The following is a 23,566-nucleotide window of genomic DNA, read 5'->3' as shown; positions in this document are numbered from 1 at the left end:
ACTACTCTCCTAGACAGGGTGGAATCAAAAGCTTTTCGTCTCATCAACTCCTTTCCTCTAACTGACTGTCTTCAGCCTCTCTCTCACCGCTGCAGTGTTGTATCTCTAGCTGTCTTCTACCGCTATTTTCATGCTAACTGCTCTTCTGATCTTGCTAACTGCATGCCTCATCTCCTCCCGCGACCTCGCTGCACAAGATTTTCTTCTTTCTCTCACCCCTATTCTGTCCACCTCTCTAACGCAAGAGTTAACCAGTATTCTCAGTCATTCATCCCTTTCTCTGGTAAACTCTGGAACTCCCTTCCTGCCTCTGTATTTCCATCTTCCTATGACTTGAATTCCTTCAAGAGGGAGGTTTCAAGACACCTATTCATCAATTCTTGACTACCGCTTTGGACCCTTTTATGGGACTGGCATTTCAGTGGGCATTTTTTTTTATTGGATTTTTGTTGACCTTGACCAGTGTCCCTCTTACATAAAAAAAAAAAAAAGAAGGGAGCAGGTAGTCAAAAAAACAGCCTTCAATACACGAGTAGACTCCTATAATACTCTAACGAAAGTAAAAGTGCCTTTTTATGTCTTCCATTATTTATGTTTTGAAGTAAATCTATAATCATGTCTACTTGCAGAGTGAATGTACTTAGAAGCGCCTCGTGAAACTGTACTCATCTTATTAATTTTGGGTTTTTAACTTTATATTTATTTGTTAATACATAAAATATTTCTGTCCCTTTCTGACCTCATTGCTATCACACACACACACACACACACACACACACACACACACACACACACTTCTTATCTTAATCCAATGTTAAACCCTCGTGCTTGCAGCCACTCGCAGATCACGTCGTAGTTCCTCTCCATCCAAGCCACGTTCCTAGCGACGATGTCGAGTGCTACCTCCGAAGCGGCCACTACGCGGGGGTTGTCCCTGTGGTTGTCCCTGAATACTCTCAGCTAAAGTAGGAGGAGGAGGAAGACGATGACAAAGAAAAGAGATGAGGATGAGATGTATACATTATTCGCTATTACTATGAGGCAAGTAAATCCTTCATAACTTACTACGGACAAACAGGGAAATAGTGCAAGCAAGTCAAGGAGACTGTCAAGTGTGATGCAGAGCTGAGTTACTTCAAGATGCAAAAAGTGTAAGCAGATAAATTTACGTACCTTGTCCATGTCTTGCTGCGAGGTGAGGGTCTCTGCGGCCGCCACCACCAGCTGCTCCACCGCCGCTCCGCTGTCACTGTACCTTACAGAATAAATAAACGAATTGATAAGCAGAAAAAATGAAACATGAATAAATAGACGATACAAGTCCAGCTTATATGGAGTCCCTTAGTAATATCAACACTGAACATTTTCTTCTATGCATTGAACACATAAGATAAAACAGGAGGAAGAGTTCCATGGTAAACTGACATCAAGGCAGCACGTTTTATATTTAGTAAATGTGACATGTAATTATGATTTAGAGTATTGCATTTGTTCCTTGTGAGTGCTGGAGTGAAATACTGTATTTTATCATTTATTTCTGTGCTGCCATGCGCTGCGCTGTGTTCAAGTGGCGGTGTGCTTTATCACATTACAAAGATGCATGGCGACAAGTCTCTCACAAGTTGGCCAGGGCAGACCAGCGGCTTGTAAGGAAGTTCCAGGCCAAGGGTTTCCCTCCAGGATTAGACGCCACAGAGTAAAACACCTGGAAAGCACCCTGTGTCCGCTGCTTGATTTCCGAAGTCAAGGCCAGGTCCAGGTACCTAGCACGGGAAGGAGAACAATGAGGACGATGGAAAACAATTAAGAGGATGGAAACAAAATTAGCATATGTACAAGAGAGGAACACTAAAGACAAAGGCAAATTCAAGAGAAAAAAAAAGCCTACTAACTCTCCCTCACATAAAACGAGAGGAAAGAATACTAAAGAAAAGCCAATTCAAGTATGGAGAAACAATGAAAATTTTTAAATAAGGGCAAGTCATAGGAAGGAGGGAATCAAAATGCAGGCAGAAAACTTCAGTCTACCAGTAAACGGGATGAAATAGTTAAGGTTAAAAATGGTTGAGTTTTTTATATTTCTTTTTTTCCACATTGCGGACGAGAACAGTCACAAAAATATTCGTGAAACTTCTACTGACAGTACTCACCCATTCTCCTCCCAGGTGTCGCGGCTACAGCTGAGGGCGGCCAGGAGCTGTTCTTTGTGGTGGATGTCATTAGAAAGGAAATATTGTTGCCACGCGAAGTCCCACTCGGCCTCTCCTCCGTGGGCGATGGCGGTGCAGTACACGGTCCCCCACAAGTCCCTGGGCACCACCCTGAGGACCACAAGGCGGGAGTGGTACCTTAATACTGAGGCTTAAGTTGAGAGAGAAAAAAAAAAAAAAAAAAAAAATATATATATATATATATATATATATATATATATATATATATATATATATATATATATATATATATATATATATATATATATATATATATATATATATATAATCAAAATTATACTGTAGCTTTTACGAAAACGTAACTGCAGCCTTCACACATCTGCAAAAAAAAAAAAAAAAAAAGAAAGAAAGAAAAGAGTGAAACATAAATAGGTAGATAAACTGTTTTATGATATTATACTTAATTTTCTTACCACTTCGGCTATTGTTGTGTGCTGAATGTTTTGAGGCAATTATTTCCTGATTTACTGTAAATGACCAGGAATTCATGGTTTTGGAATTAAGTGCTTAGTTATGTATTCTCAGTATTTAGGCTACATGTTGTGGATCTCAACCCTCTATCGGCAGGTTATCGAGGTATGCAGACGACTCCAATGCTGTCTCGTCACCGATGTCCGAGTTGTTTATCATGAACCGTCATTGTACAGCCGAATATTTAACTTTTTTTTTTTTTTCACCATTGGCATCATAAGTATCATGGAGGACACACACACACACACACACACACACACACACACACACACACACACACACACACACAAACAAACACACACACAAAAAAAAAATAAAAGAATAAAAAAAATAACTATCGCCTCATCAGTTTAATTTCCTGTAGAGCTGTTCCTTATGGGTGATGTTTGAGTCCTAAGTGTTGTGTCTATCTGAAGTTATGATGGTTGATTAGCAAGGAAGTTCTTGTACATTAATGTGATATCATGACACCCACCACTCCCGCTCAAAGACAATTATGTTTCGCACGAAGATTAACTAAGAAAGAAATCATAAATTGGTGCGTGATAAACACATCTGTGGCTAAGATTCCTTCACTATCACTACAGCATGCAGACAAAATATAGCATGGTTACACTGAGCTAACTATATTGTGTGAGTATATGGAGTGACAGCAGGAACCGGCGGCAATAGATCAGATATTACAAAGGGAATTCATGCTGGTGGTAGAAAGGGAGCCTCGATTTATTGTGATCATCCCACAGTGCCATTAATGAAACGTTCGGTCCTGCTGGCATGGGAAAGGAATTCAACCTTCAGTTTATAAGGCGATACTGACGTGGATTTTCCCCCACTCTTACTTAATGTTTTCCGGCGTGAGCATCCACTGGGCGTAGAGGCTGGCGGCGAGGTAGACGCAGCTCGGGAGGTTGTGATGACACGCCCACTTGACGGCCTCGGAGTGTTCCTGCTGGATGGTCTGCACCTCAAGTTTGTTCTCAAGGCCCACTAAATTCCAAAGAGGAACAAGTAACGACCACATGTATTTCTGTAACGAGTATAACGTAAATTAGATTCATACACTATTTCAGGAAGTCATTTCCCTCTCGTGAAATGCATCATCATTGATACATGGGTCATTGTCACCAACCAAGCGAGGTTCGCAGCGCACCCTCACCTTAAAGCCTTCGTAAGCTGGAGTGCTCTGTAGCATTTTCTTCATGTGTTCCATGTTGCGTTGGAAAACTCGCCACGGCAAAGTCTCGTTCTCTTTCTTTATGTATTCCACCAAACTCAGGGCGGTATTATAGGAGACTTTTCCTGTGGAAAGATAAACGAGCTTTGGGATGAAAGTCGTAAATTCAAATTAAATTCATCAGTCTTCTTTAAGTTCATCCTACCAGAAGACGCCAAGTTCAGGATATCGTCGATCATCTGAACTCTGTTGTTGACGTGAATAAGCTGGTGGTCGGTGAGCAGCTGCTGGATCAGCAGGTTCCAGTTATTGTCGTCGTAGTTGACTCTGTAGTAGCCTGTCTGTTGCAGATTGAAGACGACCCAATGATCCCTGGTAGGTAGGTTGTGCACCGACGTCTGCGTCTCCGTGCCCTTGAGCCACACCTTGACGAGGGTGTCGTTGAAGTCCGGCGAGGCCTGGCTAGTGTGGGTGAGCGGCACCCACCACGTGCTGTAGTGATCACTGAGAAGACTGCTGTTTTGTGACCACAGATATTTTTCCTATAACAAAGAGAGAGACGGTTGTTAAAGATGAATATAGCAACTGTGTAACTAATGAACCTCTTGTCTCAGAGTGACGTGACACACTTTATCACGAGCCACTCACCTGGAAGGCTGTGGCGGATGTTCCCGCGGGGCTTCTCGTCACCGTCACGAGTGGGTAACCTGCTTGATGCGTCCAGGTGTCCAGGATGGTCTTGACAGTGAGGTCCTGCGGCAGCGTATGGGTTTCGTGCGCTGCCTTCGTCAGGTGGCGGGATAGGTCGTCCTGACCCACACTCCCGTACTGGCTGAGCACAAAAAAAAAAAAAAAAAAAAAAATGCAGAAATGCAATCATTACGAGTATTATTTCAATGACTGATATCAAACCTTTTCTGCAGGAACTTTTATTTATGTACATACTGAGTCACAGTCTTCCTCATCCCTCATCTAGACACCAACTTTTCATGAAACAATTTCCAAAATGAAAACTCGTACAAATAACCAAGGAGAATATTAGAGCGCTGGTTACTAGTTACCCACTGTTCATGAAGGAAGGACACCATACCCTTCCTGAAGGCGTGGTGGGAGAGGACGTGGGCCATCATGTGCAACAAAAGCGAGCCTGTGGTGAGGCACAGTGTTAGTGACAGCCATGCGTGTATTGCTGTCTCGCCATTTTCATATTTAATTGCTAGCACCGATATCACCTGCGGCTGTACAGCACACAGTAGAATAAACGAGGACCAGCACAATTTTTCATATTTTATTTTATATATGCTTTATTCTGATGGCTGAAAAACGTGTCACGCAGAGAAACTGTGACTCAAGTACCTGGACTCACATTTAAAGTAAGAAAATACGTTGAAGTACGTATCTGGCTTGAACACGTCCAGTTGCTGGTTGAAGACAGGAACCGCGGTAATCTGGCTGTCCTCGTGGAACAGTTCATGAAGGGTGAAGCTTGCCTCCGCCGCCACACTCTGACTCACAATCGCCATCTAAAAGCAATTACAAATAAATTTCCTTATAAAAATACAGCATCAAGCATCCTCATTCCTCGTGCAAGGCTTCCTCGTACCTTCTGCATAGCGAGGTTGGACATGTAGGTGGTGATGCCCTCACTGAGCCACACATCCCCCCACCAGCGCGGTGTCACCAAGTTCCCAAACCACTGATGGGCCAATTCGTGAGCTTGAACCCACGCCACTTTCCCTAAATTCACCTCATCGTTCTCCAGCGGGTCGTGCTGTATGAAACGTTCACTGGAAAAGATTGCACGTTAGCTGAAACAAGTAATGGGATTTATTAATGCGCCAGATGAAACATTTATTATTTTTTTCGGTGAGAGTTGGAGTTTATTAGTTATCAATCAGAGGTACGAGAAAAAAAGTAAAAGAAAAAAAAAAAAGAGCTTATTTGACACTAAAAACTTATGTTGTTGTATATGAATTGAACCAAGGGTCTCTGATCATTATTATTTCCTCCTCAACAACACTCCACCGACGCCTGCTCTACAGTAGACACTGCAACAACAACACCGTTTCTTACTCGTACATAAGGATGGCGCCCCAACCCTCAAAGGCGATGCCTTCTTGGCTGGGAACAACAATGATGTCCAGCTTCGACAGCGAGTACGAGATGTTTGTGTAGGTCTCCATGAAGTCCAGAACACCAGGCACGACTTGGTGCATGAAGGACATCCTATCCAGCACCTCCTGCCTGGCCCATACTGGCGGAGACATGACAGGAAATTAAGTCACTCTACCTGCTTGGGCATAATACAGAATAACTGTCTGGTATCATATAAAACAAGCATACTGGGCGTGACGTTTCGTCTTACTTCTGATGGGCAGGTCTTGCCGGTGCGCAGTGATGTTGATGTGCGGAAGGGACATAACGACGAGCATCAGGAGGTAGGTGGACATCGGTGGCGTCGTCTGGAAACTGTCCCACACCCAGCCTTCCTGGTCCTCTCTGAAAATTCCCGCTAGTTTCACTCAATAACTAAATATAGTTATAAAACTTCTTTACTCACGTGTGATATAATGTCTACACGTGATTGGTCACAGCACAGTTATATTTAATGGACATTTATATACCCTTCTTGCCGGTTCAGATCATTAGGCTCACACAATCATTGGTGAAGGCACCGCGCTGCCGTAAAAACAAATGTTAGACAGCCCATAAGAGTGAAACGATGTTATGTTATGTCAGTTGTACATACTGGACAAGACATAAGTATTAAGAGTGAACACAAAACAGTGGTTCTCTTAGATGACGCCTCACTCATCTCACATAGGCGTGGTGGTGAGCAGAGGCATGTTGGACACAGCTGTCATGTTGACCTGGCGCGCCACGTGCAGCTCGAACGTGGCTTTGAGCTGCGGCTCGTCGAAGCACGGGAAGGCAATCCTGGCATTGACTGGCTGGTTAAGAGTGCTCACCATGTACCTGGAGATGAACATAGGAATAATCACCTTTTCTGAAGTCTAACCCAGAAACAAACAACAAATAAGTATAAGACGAGTCTTTGGATTCTCATAAAAAAAGAATAATAATAATAAATAAATAAATAAATAAAATAAAATAAAATAAAATAAAATAACACCAACTCAGGATCCCCGGTACCCTCTGCAACAGTCCACTTACCTTTCAGTGCCGTCCACATCTGTGTAGTGAAGGCCGTAAAACCCTCCCATGTAGTGTTCCAGGGTTCCTTCGTAGGGAACGGTGTACCGCACCCTCCTACCGGCCTCAAGTTCTCCATCTAGGTGGGCAGTAAAAACCTCAACGTCCAAGTTGTCAACAAAATGAGTAAATCGTGGGATGGAGGCTCCCTCTTCATCGCCTTCCGCTGCTTCAAGCTGTGACGGAGCGAAAAGATTGTTGCTGACAGTAAAATCACACACACACACACACACACACACACACACACACACACACACACAGCCTAGCTGCAGCAGCGTATCAGCCTTGCCGTGGTGTGTGGCAACGAGGCGGTGATCTGTGGGCCCTTGGACGGCAACGTGCGGCCTTGCGCACACCTCGCACAGCACACGCATGGGGGAACACACACACACACACACACATGCATACCGATTGAACATCACAGCAGCTAGCGGAAAGGTGGGACAGCTGCCGTCACACTCGGTGATGCTTGATAAAATAGAGATGGGTGGAGACGTTTCACACACACACACACACACACACACACAGTACTAGTACTACTTAATTCATATTTTTTAACGATTCCATCACTCCTACTTGTCCCCACCCAGCTCCATCTCATAGAGCTCTTCTCCCTCACCTGTTAGCTACCACATCCGTCGGTCGGTGTGCATAGCACCTCACCTGAATATCCTGCACGTGGATGTCCATTGTGGATACATGGAGGGTGATGTTGGAGGTCGATTGGAGCACTTCTATATCGATCTGCACTGAGCCGCGGACGCTATAGTTTCCGTTAATGTAAGGCTGAACCCGAACAATGTAGTGGGTGGGTCTGAGGCTGGCTGGCAGACGAAAGTTCTTGTTCAACGGTTGTGTTGTGTTTTTAACGTCGATTTCTTCCTTTCCTCCTTCTTCTCCTCCTCCTCCTCCGTCTTTATCTCCTGTACTCACAGTGTTACCGGCTGCAGTTAAGTCATCACGATGTGAGTACATTACTGGCTTGTATTTATACATGGCAGGGTATACCAGCTGAAAAGGAAGTGTTATGAGATGTCGGTCTCTCTCTCTCTCTCTCTCTCTCTCTCTCTCTCTCTCTCTCTCTCTCTCTCTCTCTCTCTCTCTCTCTGATAATAATAATAATAATAATAATAATAATAATAATAATAATAATAATAATAATAATAATGTTAATAATAACAATATGAAACAACAATAATAGTAATAGTAAAAACAACAACAACAACAGTAATAATGATAATAATGATAATAATAATAATAATAATAATAATAATAATAATAATAATAATAATAATAATAATAATAATAATAAAATAATAATAATAATAATAATAATAATAATAATAATAATAATAGTAATGATAATAAAAATAATAATAATAATAATAAAATTTGCATGAATGACAATAACAATAATAATAACAACTTGTAACAACGTCAATAACAATAATAAATACTATGCGCACGCTTCAGTCACCCACCACATGCTCGGGGAGCCAGACGGGCGTCGTGGAGCGCAGTGAGTTGCCTTGGGAGGAGGAGAACACGGAGGTAGGAGGCGACGAGGACAGGGAGGGAAAGGAGGACACAGAGAGGGTATTGCCAGTTGTCAGCAGAGCCACAACAGACGCCAGGCGAAGCAGGGTTTGGTAGGAGCCCTCCAACGCACTCCAACGCAGCATGGCGAGAAGACTTTATTAAGCCTGTACTGAGAAACGATTTGGTCTCTCACCACGACTGTTTTTCAGTGTCACAGTGATGATTAGCCGGATTCTCAGGAGTGCTTCTCCTGTTGATAATGTAAAAATCTTGGAATATGTCATTAATGTAGTGTAGTGATTATAGTGAGGATTCATTGCTCTGAAATGTTAATGACGTAAACACTGGGTTCACTATAATCCTTGAGTATTCGGACCAGGGGTTCATAACTCCGAATTGAAAGCAATGTTATGTACTGGGAACACGAAATAAAGTAACTGGCCTGGCAACCTTAGGTGAAGCTGACTGTTTCCTTGCTCCCCAAGGCACTACAACTAGAACCATAAAACAACCCATAAGAAACCGTGTAATTTTAACTACATCCTCTTGAAAGTAGCAGAGGTGCGCGCCGAAGTGTTTCAGAATATGGTCCTTAGCGAGCTTAAGTGTGACGTTGAAGCGCTGACCCTTCCTCTAAGCCAGTGGTTTCCAAACTTTTTCAGTTCGTTACCCAATTCATCATGCCAAATTATGCATGTTTACCTCTTGGCAGTGGGTAAATATTAACTATACTGCACAACATAGTACACATACGCACTTGCATCAGTCATAAGAATTATATATATATATATATATATATATATATATATATATATATATATATATATATATATATATATATATATATATATATATATATATATATATATATATATATATATATATATATATATATATATATATATATATATATATATATATATATATATATATTAATCATTCATTTATTTCATGCCACGTGTCCACGTGGCCAGCCTCAGTCTATTAACCTTTTCTCCTCCCTTTCGCGCTCTCAAGGGAATATCACACCTTCCCTACATCCCTGTCAGTCCTTAGGGAAAACATAAGAACATAAGAACATAAGAGATAAGGGAAGCTGCAAGAAGCCACCAGGCTTACACGTGGCAGTCCCTGAATGAAATATACCTATCTGTTTCCACCTATCATCCCCATCCATAAACCCGTCTAATCTTCTCTTAAAGCTCCCTAATGTATTAGCACTAACAACATGATTACTGAGTCCGTTCCACTCATCTACCACTCTATTTGAGAACCAGTTTCTTCCTATCTCTTTCTTAAACCTAAATTTTTCAGAGAACCAGTTTCTTCCTATCTCTTTCTTAAACCTAAATTTTTCAAGCTTGAACCCGTTATTTCTTGTTCTATTCTGGTTGATGATCTTAAGAATTTTGCTTACATCCCCCTTGTTATAACTCTTATACCACTTAAAGACTTCTATCAGGTCCCCTCTTAACCTACGTCTCTCTAAAGAATGTAAATTTAACAGCTTTAATCTTGCCTCGTAAAGAATACTCCTCATCCCATGTATCCTTTTAGTCATTCTTCTTTGTACTGATTCTAATAGACCTATAAAACACCTGCATCGCCTTTCTGTCGTCCTCCCTGGTCATTAACCAGAATAACGACCTCTACCATTGGGCCCTTCACCACATTTAGAGACAGTTCATTGATAATTTCTTCATCTCAGATCCTGCATCTTGATCCGTTTCTTCCCACATAAATAGAGCCTGTACAGACAGAGAGAGTCAGTTCAGAGAGAGGTCGGACACAGTTCAAGTTGAGTTCATATCTGCAGAGTTTAAATAAGTCAGACAGAGAGTCAGTCCAGAGAGAGAGAGCACATCAGTATCGCCACGTTGGTCACAAACTGTCTCAGTATCACGCGTGTACATCCTGTCCATCATTGAATCAAGAAGATCTCTTATAACATTGTGATCTTTTACTCGCACGATCTACCATAATTTCCAGATCACTACCCACGACATCCACGCTACCAACAACATCCAACTACTTACTACCAGGTCCCCCAGAGTAATCACAACCATACCAAGAATCTCATCGAAACAGTGGTGGCCAAGTCCATCTAATACACTTAGGCTGATGCGCATAGGGAAGCTGAGCAGAGCAGTGGTTCCCAACCCTTTCTAAGTTCATGTACTCTCGCGCCTAAAACGATTAATAAAAAAAAAAAAAAGAACATTCAACATTTTCTATAGTTTTAAGACTGATAATATATAAATAAAGATATCAGGTCTCTATTTTAAACATAAATCATTGAAATTCAGTCTTATATAATTGTTATATAGGTGCTAAATGTATAAGAAATAAAATGCTGCATCTCAAAGCTGTGAGACGCGAGTTGCGTCTGAGTATAACATACTAATATAATACAAAAATTTGTCATGCTTTAATCCTAATTAGTTTTCTTCCTACTGCACATTCTTTTACGCATGTACACTGACCATGTCATAATACATTTTACATAACGCACAATTTCCTTCCTGAAACATTTTTTCCTACTGTGTACTCATATACACTAGCCATATCATGTACGTACATATCACATAACACACAATGTTTTTTTGATATCTAGAATTCCTCACTTTTTTTTTTTCAGTCATCCCTCCATTACTCCCGAGAAAATTGTAATATTACCCACAGGGTGTAATTTACCCCCACTCCCAGTTTAGGAACCACAACTCTAAGCCAGCACTATCGGGCTGAGATGTCCGGTAAGCCAGCGTACGGGCGTAACCCCTTCACGACTCGAAGAAAGCTTTCACCTGCAAGGAACTCCCGTAGTTTGCTGCTGCTTAGAGTGATGGTAATACTAATAATAAGTACTGTACTTAATTACTGAGGAGTATCTGGCGTATCAAATGAAGTATATTTTGCAACACTGTTAGATACGAGTGAAATGTGGCTGGGAGACATGGAGCATAGGTATTCGTACTATCAAAGAGACACTATCACACGCAGTAACCGTTGTCTTCTTCAGAGAGTGCGCAGACCGGAGAAGGCAGCAGCTGAAGTGTTAGGAAATAAAGTACTTTGGTGCAATGTTATGATTCCTTTCACCGCCACATTCCACTCGTCTAAACTACATCACCCCATGACAAACGATACGGGAGGTGCTCAGTGATGTCAATATGATATGAGACAATGAAAATATTCACCGACATGGATGGTTATTTCTATAGCCGTAGGAAGTTTTTTTTTTTTTTTTTATGTAGGAGGGGCACCGGCAAAGGGCAACAAAATTTGCAAAAAAAAAAAAAAAAAAAAAAAAAAAAAAAGGCCCACTGAAATGCTGGTCCCCGTACAGGGTCGAAAGCGTTAGTCAAAAATACAAGATAAGTGTCTTGAAACCTCCCTCTTGAAAGAGTTCAAGTCATAGGAAGGCGGAAATACTGAAGCAGGCAGGGAGAAAGGGATGAATGCTTGGGAATACTGGTTAACTCTTGCATTAGAGAGGTGGACAGAATAGGGGTGAGAGAAAGAAATCTTGTGCAGCGAGGCCGCGGGAGAAGGGGAGGCGTGCAGTTAGCAAGATCAGAAGAGTAGGTGGCATGAAAATAACGGTAGAAGATAGCAAGACATTGCGGCGATGAGGGAGGCTGAAGACAGTCAGTTAGAGGAGAGGAGGGACAGCTGTGACTCATGGCTGTTAAGGTGATTGAAGGTGTTGTGGTTAATGAGAGGGACGGAGGTAACACATGACGAGCTCACCTATCTGTCCGTCTTTCCCGAAGCTCTCCCGAAACACTGACTGAACCTTCCCTCTTCCTCACGCTGAAAGAAAGTAGCTCCTCCTCCTCTTTCTCCTCCTCCTCCTCCTCCTCCTCTCCCCAGCTGTTCTACCACTCCTCCCATTCCATTCGTCCTAAATTCACTAAAATATATTATGTGATATATATTCCTTGAGATTTATAGTAACAGTACGAACTTTTGTACGATCTAGTAGTAGTAGTAGTAGTAGTAGTAGTAGTAGTAGTAGTAGTAGTAGTAGTAGTAGTAGTAGTAGTAGTAGTAGTAGCAGCAGCAGCAGCAGTAATAGTAGAAATAGTAGTAATTTGTCATAATTGTCGTTATTTTATCTTAGTGATATTGCCGTTGCGTACATTTCTTTCCTATAACTAGTCTCTGTTGAGTAGTGGTGAGGGTGACTAGCGAGTGACATGACCAGTGCAGCTTCTTGACAGACCAGTAGGGGATCTCTCAGCACCTCTAGATGCTGGTGGAAGGCAAAATGTGGTAACCTGCACGTTATGGTCGGCCTTGCGCTCCCGACAACCACACGTCAAGAGGCGTTTCCTGGTGAGTGTTATGATTCAGTGCAGTCTGCGGAGTGTCCATTCACGCTCCTTTCATACCTCATTACACATTGCGTATTACGTACCTGTCACCCTTTTCTTCAGCTGTTAAAATGTTTATGATAATATTAACAATAAATACAATAAAAATAGTAACAACAACAACAACAACAACCATTTCTGCAAGAGCGTAGAGCTGCCTGGTTCAGTGTAGGTGAGGTCAAGTGAGAGTTGTGTATTGCTTTGTGCCCAAGGCGTGTGTGTGTGTGTGTGTGTGTGTGTGTGTGTGTATGTGTGTATGTGTGTGTGTGATAAAAACAAACATTTCATCCACTGCTTTCTTGACTGCCTTCTTTCGTATGACTCACAACCCTCTTGATTTTGTCCTTTCATATCTTAGCAGTTTTCAGCTCTTTACATGTGCCCAGTCTCCCTTTTTTTAATATTCATGTTTTCTTGTATAACACTAACAGAAGCTTCTTATCTCTACAATTCAGTCGGTAACCTGAAGTCTCTACAAGTGCCATGTCTCTTGTTCATATTTTAGTTTTCTGACTCCAGTTCATAGGATTGCATTCCACCTCAACACTTAACTGAGTGTCAATGTCTTTATCTCTCACAATCTACACCTCCAGTTTCTTCAAAAACACGACACAAGGGACAGGGATAAAGGTAGGAGTGGCACACATTCTAACGGAGACGGAACTGACCTCGATTTCAGGATGAAGAATAGGTGAAAATCTTCCGACGATTGGCAACAAGACAACAGCCGTAGTACACGGGCCAGGAGGAGGGCTTCCTCTTAGCGACCCTCTGTTAATGAAGAGTTCGTGTTTTCCAGCTTAGTTTTCCTGGAAGCTGGTAAGTGTCATCAAAGGGCGTACTATAAAAAGAACACTGAAAACACACACACACACACACACACACACACACACACACACACACACATACAGAATACCTCATTCTTAACATCAGACTCACACACATGTATAGAAAATAGATAAACATAGACAAGTATTAATAACAGTTGAGGTAAATAAGTGAAATAAAATAGAAAATCGCTCAAGATGGTGACATAACCTGCCAGCAGATATCGCGAAAAACAAGACTGCCACGCCCTCACAACCTACCAACGTGTTACACCTTATCTCTACTCAACATTATTTCAAGTTTATGAATGTCACATATAGACGAGGCATCATTAATCTGGAAAATCCCCATCTTATTACCGATCCACATCACCTGCTGACACGTAGGCAAGTGGACAGCAGGATGTGGAGTGGATCAGTATGAATTTAGAAACGAAATGTAGTAGAGATCAATAGAAAAATCGGAGGAAGAAGACAAAAGATTCAGCAAACTTGAACTTAAGTTGAAGTTTGCTGAATCTTTTGTATTAAATTTTGCATTAAATCTAAGAAAATCACAGGCAATTCGTTTTCGATGAATTATGAATTGAAGGTTTCTGAGGATTAATGGGTTTTCTTTCTTTCCTTCGTGTATCATGTTTCCATAGAAGGAACCACGGCAATGGGTGGAGTGGAGACGTGTCAGAAGAGAGGAGGGTACTGAGGTGAGTGGAGGCGTGAAGTGGATGTGTGAGCTTGCTTGCGTATGTGGACATAATCAGTATTACTTTGGGAACGTTTCCATCCACAAACTGCAGTTACTTCGATGAGTTTAACTTGAAAACATTTTTTTTTCTGGGAAATCTTTGCTGAAAAATTTGTATTTCCTCATATTTTAACATATTGAAATGATATATAATATAAAGATAAAGTACCGTAATCAAAGTAAATTAATATATATATATATATATATATATATATATATATATATATATATATATATATATATATATATATATATATATATATATATATATATATATATATATATACGAGTATATATATATATATACTTTTGTCAAGTTGAAGGTGTTGCTTGCCCAAGAAAAAACATCTTCGTCGAAAGAAACGTACCTTGTGTAATTCTGATTTTGGGCAGGTAGCACAAAATAGACCACTAGTAGATCACCAAGTCTCTTTCTTCCCCTTAACAAAACGCCACATCACCAATCAAATTAATGTAGCCGCGTCTCTGTCGTGAAGCATCTCACCAACACGGACGCCAGCATACACCTTGAATCACGGTGACAAACACGAAGATTATGTAACATTCGTCTTCACTTCTCCTCCAAGACTTGAGTGCGGCGCCCTTGACCAAAAAGTGTGTTAATGGTGCCCCGGAGGACGTGGGTCAGTGCATGGTTAGTGATCGGGACACACAAAGAAACAGAGTCTGCCTTATGAGGTAGCCAGGCAGGTGTGGCGTTGAGGGGAGAGATTGAGTGTGTGGCGCCTGATTATATCACAAGCGTGAAAACCAGCCGTGGAATAAACAAATGTTTGATCCTCTGAGATTCTGAGTTATGTGGCAACATCTAAATAGTTGTAGTTGTTACCAGAAAGAAGACAGCGATGAAAAAAGAATATTCTGAAGGAGGAGGAAGAGGAGAAGGAGGAGGAGTAGGAGGAGGGGGAGGAGGAAGAGGAGGATTTATTGGGAGAAAACAAATCAGAATGATGATATAGAATGACGAGAAATATGAAGTAAAAATACTAGGAATATAACACATGTGAGTATATACAAGTCATAAATCTACTACAATGTAAAGCTGGTGATAAAACACGGAACGTGTCCTTGTATTATACCCTCTGCACAACAGATGGGGCGACGCTCACAGCCACGCTCCGCCTCTTCCTCATTGCTTCCCTGCCCAGGTGAACCTAAGGACGTTGACCTGCTGAGCGCCTCGCCCACATCACCTGAGGCCGCTTTTTATGACGCGGTGCAGCGGACACCAAATCAAGTACTTGGCCGGAGGAAATTTGATGTTAATGGTTCAGGACAACAGTGAACCAGTGGCGAGGTTCAGCTATGTTTTATCATTATAATTATTGAAAAGTTACTCTTAGAGATAAGGGAAGTTTTGATGTACTATATACCAACAAACGGTGATACTCTGATTTCTACACATCTTATCAGTGTGACGCCTCTAAAAGGCACCTGAACAAATAGTGACAGATATTCCTTCACTTGATTACCAATTGTCTGATTTCTACCAGGAGAGGACTATTGCACAGAACATTTCTTGAGGTTAGACTAGTAGCTAGAGCAGTAGTTCCCGAATTTTTTCAGCGCGTCTGCTCTCAGCGCGCCTTATATGTAACCCGCACGGGATCAGAACGAGCTACGCACTATGGGCGGAGCCGCTGATTGGCTGCTTTGTCGCGTGGCTCGGTGAGGTTGCCGCTTCGTTTTTCTTTCTTGATTTCTTCATGCTTGGTAGGGCTTGAAGGTCTTCTGACTGAGTGTTTAACTTCGGATTATTTTCTTTTATGCTTAGGCGTCGTCCATCGTTGTATCCATCGATTATTTATGTGTTTTCTTGTAGGGTTTTCTTGTAATAGCGATGCCATGTTCTTCCATTAGATGTTTTTTAGGGGCGCTTGCTGCTAAGTGCATTGTTAACCGTCGAGAGAGTTTTGTAGTGGTCATGCCGATGTAAGATGATGGTAGGACTTCGCAGTTTTCTTGTTTGCAAGTAAATCTATATACGACACGTGACTTCTGCATATCTTCTCTCTTGGTTTCAGGGCTGTTCTTGAGGAGGAGGTGGCTCGTTTTCTTGTTTTTGTAGTAAATTTGAAGTTTCAGTCTTCTTTCAGGATCCGTTGGCCTTACGTTGTTCTTGTTATTATTCTCTCGTCCTCTCGGTGTGCTGTGGAGTAGAACGCTCGATAGAAGATGACAATGTCTTTATTTTCGCTGTTGTTGTTGTTGTTGTTGTTGTTGTTGTTGTTATTGTTGTTGTTGTACCAACGTTCGAAGATTCTCTTGGTTTGTTTCTCGATGTCTTTTTCTCTGAAGCCGTTGTTAACTAGTACCTGTGTTGATCTTTCTATTTCTTGGTGTACTTGCTGCCAGGTACTGCAGTGTGTAAGTGCTCTTCGTATGTAGGCGCCGATGGTAGAGTCCTTGTATCTTTGTGGGCATTCACTTCTTCCGTTTAAGCAATGTCCTGGGTTCGTTGCTCTGACATATACTTCTGTATTAAGACTCGTCCGTCTGCTTCACGAGGATGTCGAGGAAAGGCATGGTGCCGTTGGTGCTGTTTTCTATAGTGAAGCTGAGTCCAGAAACTTGCTGAAGGCGTTGTCTTATTATTTCTGTGTCGGCTTGGTTCTTCGTTTTGATGAATATATCGTCGATGTATCTGCAGTATATGTCTATTTTTTGTGTTTCCTTGAAGACTTCTTCTATACACCCGATAAAAAAGTTGGCTAGTAATACTCCGAGTGGTGAACCCATGGCGGCTCCATCAGTCTGGCGGTATTTGTTTCCTCGGGGACAGGTGAATGGCGCTTCCTTAGTGCAGCATTCCAGTAGCTCGCGCAGCACGGATTCTTGGACGCCGAGGTCGGGGGTGGTGTCGTTGTGGTAGACCCGTTCAATGATTAGGTCGATGGTACGATCAACTGGTACGTTTGTGAATAATGACTCGCCGTCTAGCGATGCGATAACGCCGCTGCTGTCGCTGGTCTTGAGGATGTCGAGGAATTCTGTTGCTGATCGTAGTGAGTACGTAGTAGGTATGTACAGGGATAGGAGAGTACACAATCTCTTGGCTAGCATGTAGGTAGGCGTCGGGATCTGCGAGATAATCGGACGAAGCTTGTTACCAGGTTTGTGGGTCTTTACATTCCCGTAACAGTATCCCAGGTTGTATACTCCGGTCAGCTTCTCAAACTTGACGATTTTGCTGGTGGAGTTATTCTTCATTATTATCCTGTTGAGTTTCGTCTTCAGGGCTTCTGTGGGATCCTTGGTAATCTTCATGAATTTACTAGTATCGCTTAGAATTTCATCCATTTTCTGTAAGTACTCGGGGGTGTCGATGAGGACGTAAGTGGAAGCTTTGTCTGCACGTCTGATCGTAATATCTGGGTCTGCTTTAAGTTGTTTCGCTGCTTCCATGTGTCTTGGCTCAATGATGGTGCTGTTATATATATATATATATATATATATATATATATATATATATATATATATATATATATATATATATATATATATATATATATATATATATATATATATATATATATATATATATATATATATATATATATATATATATATATATATATATATATATATATATATATATATATATATATATATATATATATATATATATATATATATATATATATATATATATATATATATATATATATATATATATATATATATATATATATATATATATATATATATATATATATATATATATATATATATATATATATATATATATATATATATATATATATATATATATATATATATATATATATATATATATATATATATATATATATATATATATATATGAGGCAGTAGACACCTGCCGAAACGATAATTACTCCCAGTGAGATCTAAAGCACTGTTCAGGGGGTGCTGTGAACTTATCATTAAACCCAGCTGTGACCTCACTGAACATTTCCCTTTGTGTCTCACAACAGAAGGGGGCAGCCACAGCCTGCCCCCCAAAGACAACTCTCTTCCTCCACACAAAACTACAAGCACCTAATAACACACACACACACACACCCTTCACTCAAAAATTTCAAAATTATCATGGCGACTCCTACACCAGCCTCGGAGTCCCCATCTGGGGAGGGGACCATAAATGTCCCCAGATCGGACTGCCTTTCTGTCGACGACCCTAAGTGTCTTGACACACCCCCTCAACTTTTTCTTCATTAACTTCTGCAACATTCGCGGTCTAAGATCTAATTTTCAATCTGTAGAACACCACCTCTCCTCTTCTAAACCTCATATTCTTTTCCTCACTGAAACTCAGGTGTCTGAGGCAACTGACAGTAGCCCCCTTTCTGTTCCCTCCTACTTTCTCTATCCTCATTTTTTATCCAAAGCTGGATGTTGCGTTTATGTGCGCAATGACTTAACCTGCTCTCGTGCCCACGCTCTTGAATCTTCCGAGTTTTCCACCATCTGGCTACGACTACAGAGTCACTTTTAAACTAAATTTATCTGTGCTGTATACCTCTCACCTAACTCCTCTGAATATAAGAAATTCTTTGACTGCTTAACTTCCAAAGCGGAGCACATTCTGACTCTCTTCCCTTTTGCTGAGATCTCCATTCTTGGAGACTTCAATGTTCACCACCAGCTTTGGCTTTCCTCTCCCTTCACTGACCATCCTGGTGAACTAGCCTTCAACTTTGCTATCCTCCACGACCTAGAGCAATTGGTGCAACACCCTACTCGTATTCTTGACCGTCTTGGAGATACGCCCAACATTCTTGACCTTTTCCTGACCTCTAATCCTTCTGCTTATGCTGTCACCCTTTCTTCTCCTTTGGGCTCCTCCGATCACAATCTCATATCTGTATCTTGTCCTATCGCTCCAATCCCTCCTCAGGATCTCCCTAAGTGAAGGTGCCTCTGGCGTTTTGCTTCTGCTAGTTGGGGGGACTAGTCCTTGGAATGACTACTGCTTCCGTGTAAGAGACCCGTCTTTGTGTGCTGAGCGTATAACGGAGGTGATAGTGTCTGGCATGGAGGCATACATTCCTCACTCTTTTTCTCGACCTAAACCTTCCAAACCTTGGTTTAACACAGCTTGTTCTCGTGCTATACATGATAAAGAGGTGGCCCACTAAAGGTACTTAAGCCTTCCATCACCAGAATCTCATGCACTTTATACTTCTGCCCGGAACCATGCCAAGTCTGTTCTCCAACAACTGAAATGCCAGTCCCAATGGGACTGGCATTTCATAGTCACTACAGTAGGGAGCCAGGCATCCATAGTCACTACAGTAGGGAGGAAAGTTACAGGGGGGCCCGTCCGCGATAACGTTTAGTCTACACACAACATAACCATGTGGTGAGAAACAACCTGTAAGATAAAATGTTGAGCCCGAAAGTATTGGAGAGAAACAACCTGCAAGATAGAATGTTGAGGCCGAAAGTATTGGAGAAGTTCTTAAATTCTTAGTGGTAAATATCAAGTTGGTGTTTTGTCAATTTTGATAAAGAACGTTATCTTACCCTAATGAAGCTGTACTTCTAAACCCTCGGCCCGTTTTATAACCTGAGAGAAAAGATCAAGTCCTGCTGTCGTTGTCGCGAGACTCATCAGTCTGTCATTAATTCTAGAGAGTCAGCGAAACTCTCAATCTTGTAGAATTCATTCACTTGACTGCCTGTTTCACCAGAACTCAATCCCCATTATGAGCATCCTGTTTTGGCTTTGTGTACGCATGAGCGGGAAATGTTGCACATCCTTAACTCTTGCCTGGCTTACGGCAGTTTGAAGTGTCATCGGGTTATCATTGTTAGCTTGGTAAGCAATCCTGGTAATTATACTGACAGGTATCAGTTTTCTGCTTAGGGAAGTGGAACATTTTGTTAACCACTTAACAGTTAGGGAAGTGGAACCTTTTGTTAACCATTTAACGGTAACTGTCACGCTTTGACCCTGCTGAATTTGTCGGTAATCTGTCAGTGGAGGAACTACTGGTTTCTGACGCTTAACAGGATCTCAAATACTTAACCACTGATTATATCCCTTTCACAATTATATCTCTTTCACATTTAACACCACCAAAGCCTACTTGAGACTTATAGTTCTAGCCCATCTAAGAACAACAGGAGAGTACCCGCCAGCAACAAGTTCAGTCCCAACTCCAGCTGACAACCACCAGGAGACCTTTTAAATAGAGAAGGTAAAACTTGAGGCTATCAAATTAAAGGTTCAGTTTGAGCTAACAGAACGAGAGAATACAAGAATGGGATTCCGGCGAGAAGTTCCGAGAAGAGGCAAGGGAAGAACGAGCACGGGGAAGGGAACACGAGGTTCACCTACTGCAGCTTCAACAAAGTACTCAACATCAAGGTATGGCACAGGTTGACATGGCAAAAAACATCAAGATGATTCCTAACTTTTCCTTGAGTGACCCAGAAGCTTTTTTCAAGGAATATGAATCCACAGCTTCACACTTCAATTGGCCTCCGGAACACTGGGTGTGGTTAATCAAATCAAAGCATGTGGGAAAAGCAATCACAGTTTGTGAAGGGATAGAAAATAACGCTGACTGTAACAGACAATCATCTCTTCCTACTCAATCTCCCCTGAAGGTTACCGACAAGCTTTTAGGAATTTCAGCAAACCAAACTATCAAACTTACTCTCAAGTTTGCTGCAGAGAAACTTCGGACTTTCCATAAGTGGTTAAAATTGTCAGGTGTCAAAATTTTTGATTAGTTAGTAAACTTGGTGGTTCTTGAAGAATTTAAGAGGAAGGTTCCATACTCCATCATGGTACATATAACAGACGAAACTGACTTAATTAAAGCAGCTAAGGTAGCCGATGTCTTTTCCCTAATCCATCACCCTGGGCAGGAGGACAAGAGACCTCCTAATGATAAGTCAGATGCAGGTTCTCTCTATCAGTAGAGTAAACCCGTCGTGGGACTCGAAAGAGTCGAATTTTTGGAAGACCCAATAATCTAGTTTGTAGATACTGTAGGAAAGAGGGACATATTGTTAAAGATTGCCCTGATCCGAGATGTAAGGTAGCCAAAGGTACTACAGATGTATATGAAACCTATATCTGCCACTTCTGTTGCTTCATCCGTACCGCAGTATATCTTAAAGCCTTTCAGATAGATCTATTGGTAAGGTGTCACTTGGTCCTAACCTGCCAGAGCACCCGGTGCTAATAGTCTGCGCAGTCCCTCATTACCAAGTCTGTTCTGTCCAACATCGAACGCAACAAAACAGGAGAAAGTCATCCTACAAGTCCTCCAGGGAAACACCACAACTCCCCTGGCCAAGATCACCTTAACTGACACTGTAAGCGGAACTGTGATAATGGGTGTCATTGACGGTCCTTTACCTATTCCAGATGCCACCTTCCTTCTAGGTAATGACTTGGCCGGCAGTTTGGTGTTTCCGGCCCTGACCACTAAAGACACTCCACTAATGTATAACCCGACCGAAGACATCGGGAGGGAACAAACTACGCTATTCCCTGTCTGTGCTGTCACCCGTGCTCAGACGCAGCGTGCCGATAAGTCCAAGAGGATGAAGTTTCTAGTCCAGCCACCGAGGGTTGGCACCACATTCAACAAGCTAATATCAGAACAAAATCTGGAAGAAGCTCAAAGGTTTGACCCTACTCTAGTGAAGCTCCATCACAAGACTGTACCTAAGAATGATCTCCACTCTCCAGCATACTACTACCACGGCAACATCCTGATGAGTTTCTATAAACGTCCCAAACTTAGCGATGATGACACCTGGGCTAAAGTCTACCAAGTAGTACTGCCCCAGAATCTCAGAACCCTGTGTTAGAGATAGCTCATGAAGGATTTGGTCATTTCAGAGTTAAGAAAACCTACCTTAAATTACTTAATGAATTTTATTGGTCAAATATGAAGAAAAAATGTATCACCCTTCATTAGCTCCTGTCACCTCTGTCAAGTACTGGGAAAACCGAACAAGCCTGTTCTTAGTTATCCACTTCAACCAGTTCAGGTACCCTCAGAACCCTTCCAAAACATCCTTGTGAATATAGTAGATCCCCTATCTAAAACACAACCAGTTCAGATACCGTCAGAACCCTTCCAAAATATCCTTGTGGATACAGTAGATCCCCTACATAAAAAAAAAAGGGTAATGAGTACATTCTCACTGTTTTGTGCCCCACCACACGTTACCCTTAAACCTTTCCGTTACCCGAAAACCTTTCAATTAAAGAACATTTCGGCCAAAAAATATTACTAAGCATTTGACTTTTATGTTCACTACCTATGGCATCCCTAAGGAGATACAAAGTGACAGCGGTACTAATTTCACAAGTAATCTTTTTCCCCAGACTTTTCAGGAACTTTGAATTTGTCAGACTCTGTCCACGGCATACCACCCCCAATCTCAAGGTACACTGGAGCGGTGTCTTCAGACCCTAAACGCTATGCTGCGCAAGTACTATTGTGAGGGAGACCGGGACTGGGATGAGGTACTACCATTTCTCTAGTTTGCTATTCGAAAAACTCGGCACGAGTCACTTGGCTGCTCCCCTTTTGAGCTCCTCTCTGGAAGAAAGGTGAGAGGGCCTCTTAAGGTCATTAAAGATAATTTGGTCCAACTCACACCTACTCCTCTAGGTTCTGTAACCACTTACCTTGAACATCTGAAAAACACCCTTAACAGGGTGCGCAAGTTTGCATCGGACAATCTTCTCAATGCTCAAAGGACTATGAAAGATCAGTATGACAGTAAGATCGTAGCAAGTCTTCCAGTCCCGGGTTCTCCTATTTCAGCTAGATATCAAGAAGATCCTTACTGTGTGAAAGCTAAGATCAGTGACAGAAATTATATCATAAGTACCCATAACAGCTGTAAATCCACGCAGCTGGTATACATTAACTTGTTAAAACCTTATTATACTCGAGAACCTGCACTTGAACCTTTGAGACTACCCTGTGCTGTCTTTGACATCCAAGACA

At 41.7% G+C, this 23,566-nt stretch overlaps 2 protein-coding genes across 2 annotated transcripts; both read right to left on the bottom strand.

Annotated features, from left to right (window-relative positions):
- Nucleotides 1-581: 581 nt before the first annotated feature.
- Nucleotides 582-8,908, bottom strand: LOC135114930 (aminopeptidase N-like). Its single transcript, XM_064031209.1, has 17 exons — nt 8,571-8,908; nt 7,753-8,100; nt 7,051-7,265; nt 6,697-6,852; nt 6,242-6,375; nt 5,950-6,130; nt 5,480-5,663; nt 5,243-5,399; nt 4,942-5,023; nt 4,525-4,708; nt 4,082-4,418; nt 3,859-4,001; nt 3,542-3,729; nt 2,151-2,321; nt 1,620-1,763; nt 1,174-1,255; nt 582-960 (listed from the first exon to the last, which is right to left on the bottom strand). The coding sequence occupies exons 1-17, from the start codon at nt 8,769-8,771 to the stop codon at nt 799-801; spliced, it is 3,069 nt and encodes a 1,022-aa protein (XP_063887279.1). The 5' UTR covers nt 8,772-8,908; the 3' UTR covers nt 582-798.
- Nucleotides 8,909-17,078: 8,170 nt separating this feature from the next.
- On the bottom strand, nt 17,079-18,002 carry LOC135115080 (uncharacterized). The gene has a single exon (XM_064031570.1). It carries the CDS (start codon nt 18,000-18,002, stop codon nt 17,079-17,081), a length of 924 nt encoding a protein of 307 aa, XP_063887640.1.
- Nucleotides 18,003-23,566: the final 5,564 nt, after the last annotated feature.

This window comes from Scylla paramamosain, chromosome 28 (assembly GCF_035594125.1).
Source record: "Scylla paramamosain isolate STU-SP2022 chromosome 28, ASM3559412v1, whole genome shotgun sequence".
Lineage (NCBI taxonomy): Eukaryota > Metazoa > Arthropoda > Malacostraca > Decapoda > Portunidae > Scylla > Scylla paramamosain.
This window is presented reverse-complemented; position numbering and strand designations above follow the sequence as displayed.